General features: G+C 41.4%; 1 protein-coding gene across 1 annotated transcript in view; it reads left to right on the top strand.

The window, feature by feature from the left end:
• Positions 1 to 9,234: 9,234 nt before the first annotated feature.
• Dcps (decapping enzyme, scavenger) overlaps positions 9,235 to 10,485 on the top strand; it is a 42,572-nt gene continuing 41,321 nt past the window's right edge. The window contains exon 1 of the mRNA XM_038322856.1: positions 9,235 to 9,483. Coding sequence (XP_038178784.1) covers positions 9,286 to 9,483 — 198 coding nt within the window. The 5' untranslated portion in view covers positions 9,235 to 9,285. The remainder of the gene's footprint in view (positions 9,484 to 10,485) is intronic.

The raw sequence follows: 10,485 nt of genomic DNA, 5'->3' as shown, positions 1-10,485 counted from the left end.
CGGAGGTCCTGAGTTCAATTCCCAGCAACCACATGGTGGCTCACAACCATCTGTACTGAGATCTGGTGCCCTCTTCTGGCATGTGGGCATACATCGAGGCAGAATGTTGTATACATAATGAATAAATAAATTAAAAAAAAAAACAAGAAAAACCAAACAAACAGAAAAAAAAAAAAAACAAAATTTAAAAAGTAGATTGAACTACCCTTTTGTTGAATAACTGTTGATTTTGAAATCAAGTGGTAGCCAAATCATGAATTGAAGGGACAAGGACCCTTCAATTCTGCGTGCCTACAATTGGAAGTCATGATGGAAAGGTTGAATGAGTGTCTGTGGAGCCATCAGTTCCCCCTCTTTCTCTTCTTAGAGCAGGCTCAAGTGTTGCCCCTCCGGGTTCTAGTAGAATTGTTTTATATTTGACTGGAAGTGAGCTGCTTCTGTCTCCTAAGCAGAAGAAGACTAGAGGACTATCCTGGGGAATCAAAACTTCACAAGAGAGAATTCTCACAGACTTCGATGCTGGTTACTCCAAAATCACCTAAGGTGAGGTTCAAAGTGGACTAGTTCTTCTAGTGCCACAGTGGCACAAAGCTTGTAGGAGTAACCAGCCAGTGTCTTATTGGATGTAAGGCCCACTTCATGAGAGGCAGAGACTTCTCGGACTCAAGCACATGGTGATCCTCCCACCTCACCTTCCAAATGCTGAAACTATAGGTTTGAGCCACCATACACGTTCAATTGGTTATTTCTTACAGATATATTCCCAAGTATAAATTTATGAGAGTAGAGGGCTAGAGAGATGGCTCAGAGGTTAAGAGAACTCACTGCTGTTCTGGAGGTCCTGAGTTCAATTCCCAGCAACACATGATGGCTCACACCATAATCTATAATGAGATCTGGTGCCCAGAACACTAATACATAATAAATAAATTTTAAAAAAAATTATGAGAGTAGATTAGTTCCTTCCTATTGCTGTGATAAAAACACAATGACCAAAGCAACTTACAGAAGGAAGGGTTTATTTGGCTTTTGATTCCAAGTTCATTACAGTAGGGAAGCTGGCAGCAAACAGAAGGCTGGGGGCAGGATGCTGAAGTTCATACCTGAAGCACAGGCAAGTATCTGAGAGAGCAACTGGGAGTACATTGAGGCCTTAAACTCTCAAAGCCTGCCTCTAATGACATACTTCCTCAAGTGAGGTCATACCTCAGTCCTTCCCAAACAGCTCCATCAACCAGGAATCAAGTATTCAAATGCCAGAAACTATATTCTTTCATATATACAGTCCTATGTAAATATATATATATATATATATATATATATATATATATATATATATATATATAATTTAAACCACAGAGGACTAAAAAATCTTTTTCTCTCCTATTTGGTGAACCACCCAGGAGATTCTGGGATGCATCATTTACTCTGGGACCTACAGATTAAAATCCTAGAAAAACTGGCAGAAGTCAGCAGGAAAAAAATATGTGCATATGTTTGTTTGAGATAGGATCTCACTACCTTGCCCTTAACTGCCCTGAAACCCATGATGTAGATCAGGCTAGCCTCAGACTTGTGGCTGATCTTCATGTCTCTGCCTCCAGAGTGGTGGGATTACAAGTGTACACCATCATACACAGCTCTGAAAACGTATGAATTCTTACCAAATTTCTAACTGTAGAACCTACTTGAGAAGAAGACATCTTGATCTATTCTACACTATAATAAAATACCTGAGCCTAGGTCCTTTGTAAGGAAGTTTATTTAGCTTGGGTTTAGAAACTGAAGTCCCAGATCAGGAGGCCACATCATTATAATGACAAGAGTACATGGCTATAAGATCTCATGGAGAGATGGCTCAGCGGTTAAGAGCATTGCCTGCTCTTCCAAAGGTCCTGAGTTCAATTCCCAGCAACCACATGGTGGCTCATAACCATCTGTAATGAGGTCTGATGCCCTCTTCTGGCCTGCAGGCATACATGTACACAGGATATTATATACATAATAAATAAATAAATATTTTTAAAAAGATCTCATGGAAAGACAGAAAACAAATCTTTTTATAATAACCTTTTCTCATAAAAACTTACTGTAAGGGGGACTCTATAGGAAGGTACAGTAGAACTCTTCCTGGGCATGCACTGGCCCCTGTGTTCTAACCCCAGGCCCACAAAAAAAAAAATACATTAAGCTGTCATGGTATTAATGGTCATATAGAGTACTAATTCTAGAAAAAGGCTTCATCTAGCTTCCCATACATGATTTCAGATTTGAGTCTCTATCAGGTAACTAGCAATTAAGTTTTTGTATTCTGGATGTACATAACAAGTATTGATCCTTTAACCTCTTTGAGATCTGCTGCATATGGCATTTAAAATATTTGAGTTTTCTGCAGTGAGCCATGACCATGCTTAACAACAACCTTTGAAGTCTCCAAAAGGATGATGGGGCCCCACAATGACATTTCCACCAGGACGATGACAATGTCACTAAGATGACAAACACCACCCAGAGACTGGCTTTGGACTACAAACTATTCAGGACAATTTTGAGGTGGCTAGTTTAGATGGTCCAGCTTTACAGACTCCTCTAGCCAGGCAGGACTTGAGATAAGCCCTGCATTCTCCCATTACACAGAGAGACTGGACAACAAATGATGTAGCTACCTCTCCCAGGACTTGACAATTAACACATTTTTTTCCAGGTCCCATAAAGATTCTGTTGCCCCCTTATAATAAATAAAAATATAACTTATCTTTTAGCTAGCCTGGTTATTTCCTGAATTGAGTTAACTTCTACAGTTGGAGCCTGATTTGTGGGGCTCGGGTCTCTAGCAGCTCTAACCAGCTGCTGTCAGGCTCCACACAGTTCATTTGAGTATAGAATTCCCGTGCAGCGGTCCTGAGTAGCTGCCTGACACGGTTCTTCTTATTTTCTCTTTAAACGTCTCAACTGGCTTCTGGGTCCAGTATTCCGGTGCTTCCCCGGTTGTCTCTGTTTGGCATTTGGGTTTGTGCAGCCGCTGACCAATCAGGGACCTCCACGGTGCACACAGTCTGTGATTTACACTAAATAACTGTTTTTAATCTGAGCATATCGTTTAGCTTTAATCTGAGCATATCTTTTAGCCAGCCTCACCGCTACAAGTGTGGCGCGACACCTACTGGCAGGTAACGGTTATTGCACCTACTCCACCTCAAACTCAACCGCAGGTAAGATTTATAATTTAAAATATAAATTATAAATTTATAATTTAAAAGGACAAGATGATGGACAATTTAACCATCCAGGGGTTCAATAGCCTTTTTACTTATGCCATGTACGATGTTATGTAAGGTTTATATGATTTCCTTCCTACATCCCTCTATTTGTCCTTCATATTTTATCATGTCCTTCATATCATGTCTTTAAAAACATAGTTTGAGAATAGGGCCAAGAATGAGGCACTTTAAAAATGATACAGTCTTTACAGACTGATAATGACCAACTAAAAGAAAAATTCAGCACTCTGGAGAAGGATACAACCAATTTGACAAACAAAACCCAGTCAAATATGAGACTCTTTTAAAAATGATACAGTCTTTACAGACTGATAGTTATCAACTAAAAGGAAAATTCAACACTCTGGAGAAGGATACAGCCAATTTGACAAACAAAACCCAGTCAATGACAAAGGGTGCTGAGACATTGTCTGAGAAAATTCGTACTGTTAAATGTATTAATCAATCAGCTACAGAGAAACCCTGTCTTGAAAAAAACGATAAAAAATAAAAAAATAAAATGTATTAATCAAACGCTGTTAAAGGGTTATGATAGATTGACTGATAGAATGTCTCTCCAGGAATCTAAATATGCATGCTATAAAAATTATGTCCAAGGATAAAACCTTATCTTTACTGGATAGACTTCACACCTTGAAATCCTCAATGAGAACATTATCACAGAACAGAACACTGGACAGGAGAGCTAGACTTTACAAAAGGCAGTGGTAAAAAGATTTTAAAAGATTGAGAAATTTATCAAACTTAATGACCAGGGTCAAAAGGTACAAAGACAAAATGTAGCCTCATCAGTATGTACCAAACTCTGGGATAGCCTACCCAGAGTTATACCTGCTTTTCCAGTGATATCATCAGAAAGAGCATCTGTCCCCAAGTACCCAAAGGTAGTCAAAGAATACACATGGGAGCCCATACGTATGATCTAAAGGAAATTAAACAAGCAATTGTAGCTTATGGAATAACTTGTCCTTCGTTAGGGAAATGGTCAAAACGTGGGCTTCAAGCAACAAAGCAACGCCACAAGACTGGATTCATTTACTCTCAGCGGTCCTAGAAAATGGACCGCAGTTACTTTGAAAGTGTTACTAGAAAGAAAAAGCAAAAATTTAAGAGCAACAGGAAAAAAAAAAAAAAACAACAAACAAAGGACTTGAGATTTCCCAAGATCAAATTCTAGGCGAGGGACATTACTCTGGTCCTCAGGATCAGGCTCTTTACGATGACCACACCTTGCCCCTATATAGCACAGCAGCTTTAAATGCTTGGGACAGGATTCAAGGCCTCTAAAAATGGTCTGTCAGCTATGCTAGGCTTTAGCCAAAGTTGGTTGCTTCAACGTTGCAAATGAAACTTTAAGTGAGTGCTCAGGCAGCCAGCTGTCTCATCTACTGCACACTTTGGAAGCTGCTCGATTGCACTTCCTGCCTACTCAAGTAATAGTATTTCCCTTCTCAGGCCTTTGATGGGGTTGAAGATTAGATAGTCATAATTACTTTCGCCTTATGATTTAGCCAACCTTATTTCCAATACAAGACTTAGACTCTTTGGAGTAGAATGTTTATTCAAACATTTGTCATGTGTTCCTTGTTTAATATTGTTTATGTTGGTTGTAATTTTATACTTGATATCTGTTCCTATTGTATATAGTTTGGTATTGGGCTTGGATCGCTCTTCTTTAGACCAAACGGGGAGGTGATGGGGAAGCCTTGTTAACCAATTATCTTTAAGTGGTGGGACCAAGTTAGGGTGTGCCTTTCTGGGACCCAGAGAAAAATGGATGTACAGCCCAGGTGTTCTCTCTCTATAGTTCCCTCACCACACAGTTGAATTTGGACTTCTCATTCTGGTTTATTTATTCCCCTTATAATAAATAAAAATATAGCCGGGCTGTGGTGGCGCACGCCTTTAATCCCAGCACTCGGGAGGCAGAGGCAGGCGGATCTCTGTGAGTTCGAGACCAGCCTGGTCTACAAGAGCTAGTTCCAGGACAGGCTCTAAAAAAGCTGCAGAGAAACCCTGTCTCGAAAAACCAAAAAAAAAAAAAAATATATATATAATTGTTTGATTCCTATTCCTGATTATTTCTTGTAACTGAATAAATAATAAAGTCAATTCTGTATTATCTGGTATAAATTTAGCAGTTTCAATATGCAAAACAATTCATTATGCATATTGTGAATCAGTAACTATGTCAAGAGTGTCTGTAAAATTCATTAATACCATAAGAATAGCATATAATTCTGACTTTTGGACAGAATCATAAGGACTTTGAGCCACTTTACTTAAATTTTCCTATTTGTAACCTGCCTTACCTGATTTATTTGCATCAGTATAGAATGTAGGGATTCCAGATATTGGTGTTCCTTGTACAATGAGAGGAAGGATCCATCTAGTTCTCTTTATAAATTGAATTCTCTTGCTTTTTGGATATTTGTTCTTAATCTCTCCCAAAAGTTACTGAAAGCTCCTTGCCAAGATTCACTTTCTGTCCATAATTTGTCAATTTCCTCATTATTAATATGTATCACAATTTCTGCTGGGTCCATTTCTGCTAATTCACAAAGTCTCAATTTTCCTTTTAGAATCAATTCAGAGATTGATTCCCACATGTTTTTAATGTTTTACTCTGTTTATGTGGTTAAAAGATCCATTCTAAGATAATATCTCACCTCTGCACTAATATTCCTGTAGGAGAATGCACAGAGGGTAAAATAACCAACATGCTAAGCAAGCTTTTGAGCAGCACCCTCCAGGTCTTCTGCATCAGCTCCTGTCTCCAGGTTCCTGCCCTGCTTGAGTTCCTACTCTGACTTTCCTCTTCAAACTGCTTTTGGTCATGGTATCTCATCACCCTAAGTCAAGTCAGTTCCACTTCTTAAAGATCCCACTCCCTCAGGGGCTGGAGAGATTCCTCAGAGGTATTAAACAAATTGTCATCATGCTCAGCCATTTTCTTTCATTTTTCTGATTTGAAAAAAGTTCAAATATTATCATAAGAATAAACTCCCAGGCCGGGCGGCGGTGGCGCACGCCTTTAATCCCAGCACTCGGGAGGCAGAGGCAGGCGGATCTCTGTGAGTTCGAGACCAGCCTGGTCTACAAGAGCTAGTTCCAGGACAGGCTCCAAAGCTACAGAGAAACCCTGTCTCGAAAAACCAAAAAAAAAAAAAAAAAAAAAAAAAAAAAAATAAACTCCCAGGGGACTGGAGAGATGGCTCAGAGGTTAAGACCACTGACTGCTATTCCAGAGGACCTAGGTTCAGTTCACAGCACCCAAATGGCAGTTCACAACTGTCTGTAACTCCAGTTCCAGGGTATCTGGCATCCTCACACAGACATACAGGCAGTCAAAACCCCAATGTACATTAAAAAAAAAAAAAGAATATAGTCCAAGAACTGAGTAGGTTTTGTTACTGCCACTGTGGAACATTTCTTTCTGGTCTTGCATGTAATTGATAACCTCAGAGTGTATATTCGTGGAAGGTGAGGAAGCCTTGGACAAGTAACAGCTTGCAATTATACCAGATTCCAGGTCCCCTGATAAGTTCCTCTACTTTTGTTGGACTAGAAGTCCAAACATCAGGGAGGAGTTGCTCCAGACACCACTCACATAACCTCAATTGATGCAAAAGCAAGAGGATTTTTATTCTGTCATGACAGGGCCCTTCAGGTTCGGGATATGAAGGACATCTGATAGCTGTTACAGTCTATCTTTTAAATCAAAAAGCCACAGACACAAGGGGGGAACCTGTAGGTTGTTTTCCAACTTATTGGATTGGCTTATTCAAAGGGTTACTAGCAGTGATTGGTCTATTCCAGGGCAGGAGAATAGCTGCATGATCGGGTAGATAAGAGAGAGCATCTGTGGTCCATCCTGACCTTGGTCCAGTGACTAAATCAATACATCAGGAACTGAGTCAACACCTGTGGGTTGTATTTGCCTCAATTCCCAGAATGGAGTTATGTTTGAAGATTATTCACAAGGACACAGGAGGATGAGCAGTCCAGCATATGTGTGTGTGTGTGTGTGTGTGTGTGTTGTGGGGGCAACTGTCCCATTTCCAAGAGAGAGTGAGTGTAAGGTTTTAGAAAAATGTCTTAGGGTTGAGGGGGCTTACAAATGCATTTAGAGTCTTTCACTTTAAAATAATCATATGCAACTCAGGTTCCTATGGAATACTATCCAAAACTATTTTTAATACATGGTACACTTTGTTACTAACTAAAAAGCAAATTGAAAATTACATCTTGTTAATATTAAAAACTGAGAGCCAGGTGGCACACACCTTTAATCCCAGCACTGGGGAGGCAGAGGCAGGCGGATTTCTGTGAGTCTGAGGCCAGCCTGGTCTACAAGAGCTATTTCCAGGACAGGCTCCAAAGCAACACAGAGAAACCCTGTCTCAAAAACCAAAACAACAACAACAACAAAAATTAAGAACCGAAAAAAATGCCACATCCATTACACTTGTGTGAAAAATTAAAAACATTGGCAAAAATAACGTTTGCTAGACTATCAGTTCTTGACAATATTTGGAGTTACCAAATTAAAGGTGTTGTGCCCAGATTACGACCCCCAGGGAGACCACCAGAAACCAGAGAAGCCCAGACTGCAACAAGCAAGGTTTATTTAGTGTAATACAAACTAGTTCACAGCGAGGTAGAGAGGAGTTACAAGTTCCTTTGTGGGGTTAGTTTTTAAAGGCAAAAGTCACAAGCAGCCCTTTTGGGTGGTCATGGGGAGGGGATCTGGCACGCGTGCAAGGTCTTTGCTCCCTCTCCCGTCCGGCTATGTCAGCTTGTTCTTTGTTTTCAGAGCAAGGTTACTCCCCTGCCTTTTATCACCAGGTGTCTAAGAGTTCCTGTGCTTTGGAATTTCCCAGGTGAGAGGGGGAAAAGAAAGCACCATCTTTCTGGGAACATGAAGCTAGTCTGGGCTTCTAATTTTGAAACATGCTGCTAGGAAATTTTTCTCGTCCCTTTGAGAATAAGGGGTGAGGGTCTCACAAAAGGGAAGGAAAAATGGTGAAGCCAGAACGAATGACCACAGAAGACACCTACAGAACCAGAAACTGCAAGTTTTATTATCAATCCTCCAGTTGCAATCAAAGAATAATACACATCCCAGGGTAGCGGGGCAGAATTACAGGCAAACTAGATTTAGAGGACGAAGCCTCCAGGGTGGAAGGAAGTGATGGAAATACACTACCATCCATCCTGTTAGCTTACTGTTTCTTCTCAGCAAATAAGGCCAAGTCTACATAAAAAAAGAAAAACAGACGTAAAATTACAAAAGTGGGAGAAAAATGGTTTAAGTACCCACTGTTAAAAAAAAATAACAACCAAGAAATAAAACGGCTTGTAGATTTATTTTTATCCCTTTCGGAGCTGGAGAGATGGCTCAGCGGTTAAAAACATTCTGTTTATTTTTCCAGAGGATTTGGGTTCAATTCCAGCATTAACATGGCAGCTCACAACTTCTGTAACTCCAGTTCCAGAGGACCTGACACCTTCACACCGATGCACATGAAATAAATCAATTAAAAAATTGTTTGGGAAAAAAAGTAAAAAACAAAAAACAAAAAACCACGCCCACTCTTGAGTAGGGATGTTAATGTAAACCGTCACTCAGAGCCCTAAGGAGTTTTCGGTTTCCCGCCCCAGGCGCTGAGCTAAAATGGGTCCTCCCCACGGCCATACATCCCTCGCTAGGACCTCGTCTTCTTCCTTTCCCTTCCCCACAGCCTGCCAGCAGGACCAGGAGCTCAATGACTCGAGCTGTAGTTGCTCCGCCACAGAGGTCATTAGAAAACCCTCAGCTAAACGGGTGCAAAACCTGCACAATCCGACTAAGACGCAAAGTAGGCCGGGAAATGAAGTAGCGGCCTTGCCTGCCCAGAGCATGCCGGGATTTGAAGTCCAGCCCCTCACAGGCTGCGAGGAAACGCAAGGGGCGTGGGCAGCGGCTCCTACGTGCAGGCGGGTACTGCTCTTCCCGGGCAGCATGGCGGATGTGGCCCCTCAACTCAAGAGAAAGCGTGAGCCTGAGGCAGAGGAGGCAGAAACCCCCAGCACAGACGGGAAGGAAGCAGGCGTGGGCAATGGTGCTTCTGCCCCTGTCCGCTTACCGTTCTCCGGCTTTAGAGTCCAAAAAGTGCTGAGGGAGTCTGCGCGGGACAAAATCATTTTCCTGCACGGGAAGGTACCACTAAGCACCCGGGAGGGGGGCGCGCGGGAAAGAGGGAACCAGTCTACGCGACAGAAACGGTGTTTTTTTTTTTTTTTTCCACTCCGGGAACTACCAATCACGTTTCGGGGAAGGTGGAATTGCACCACTGCGATGCATGAAGTGACAAGATTTCCCGTGGAATTAAAGGAATGCACACATCCAGGTCTAATTGCCCCAACTTCTTCCCTACAAATGTCTACCAGTTTTAAAACCACGTGTTAAATTCCCCAAGTCATTCATCATTCATTTTACGTATAAAAGGCGCCAGGAACTCTGCAGATGTTTGCTCTGGGCCCTGCCCCTGGAAATGACGAGATAACTATGAAGAGAAGTGGTCCCTGCTTCACATGACGTCAGCCTAAGTCGTTAACCCATTCCACACGCTGTGCGCTCCCTTGTATGACAGGGACCCCTGGTTGTCCATGGGATGAGGAGGTGATAGTTCCTGTACTGCAAGCATGTCTGTGGAGACCGATAGGCTGCTGGCTCTAACACCGCGTGCTTAGCTGCCCAAACCACTGTCCCAAACCACTGAGGAGGCCTAGTCAAGGCAGATATCAAGGTTTCTCTAGAATGGGCTGCCCAAACTGTTCCACTCATGACTTTATTCTGCTGAGAAAGTTTTACATGACCCTGGGAATACAAGCGGATATAATAGATATACAAATCTCTTACTGGTAATGACTCCTAAGGAAAGTAAATTTTAAGGCATGTGCTACCACTGCCTGGCCTGGGCATTAATTTTTAAACAATTCTTTGGCGTATATATAATTTTTATTAAAGATGTAAACTAATTTGCATGCTAATGAATTGGATGTGCTTGCTTATAAAGAATGAGATCTCGGCTGAATATTTACTTTTGCAGGATATAGAGCATCATCTTTTTAAAAATGTATTTGTATTTTATATACATTGGTGTTTTGCCAACGTGTATGTCTGTGTGAGGGTGTTGGCTCCCCTGGAAGAGCAGTTATA

This window comes from Arvicola amphibius, chromosome 3 (assembly GCF_903992535.2).
Source record: "Arvicola amphibius chromosome 3, mArvAmp1.2, whole genome shotgun sequence".
Lineage (NCBI taxonomy): Eukaryota > Metazoa > Chordata > Mammalia > Rodentia > Cricetidae > Arvicola > Arvicola amphibius.
This window is presented reverse-complemented; position numbering and strand designations above follow the sequence as displayed.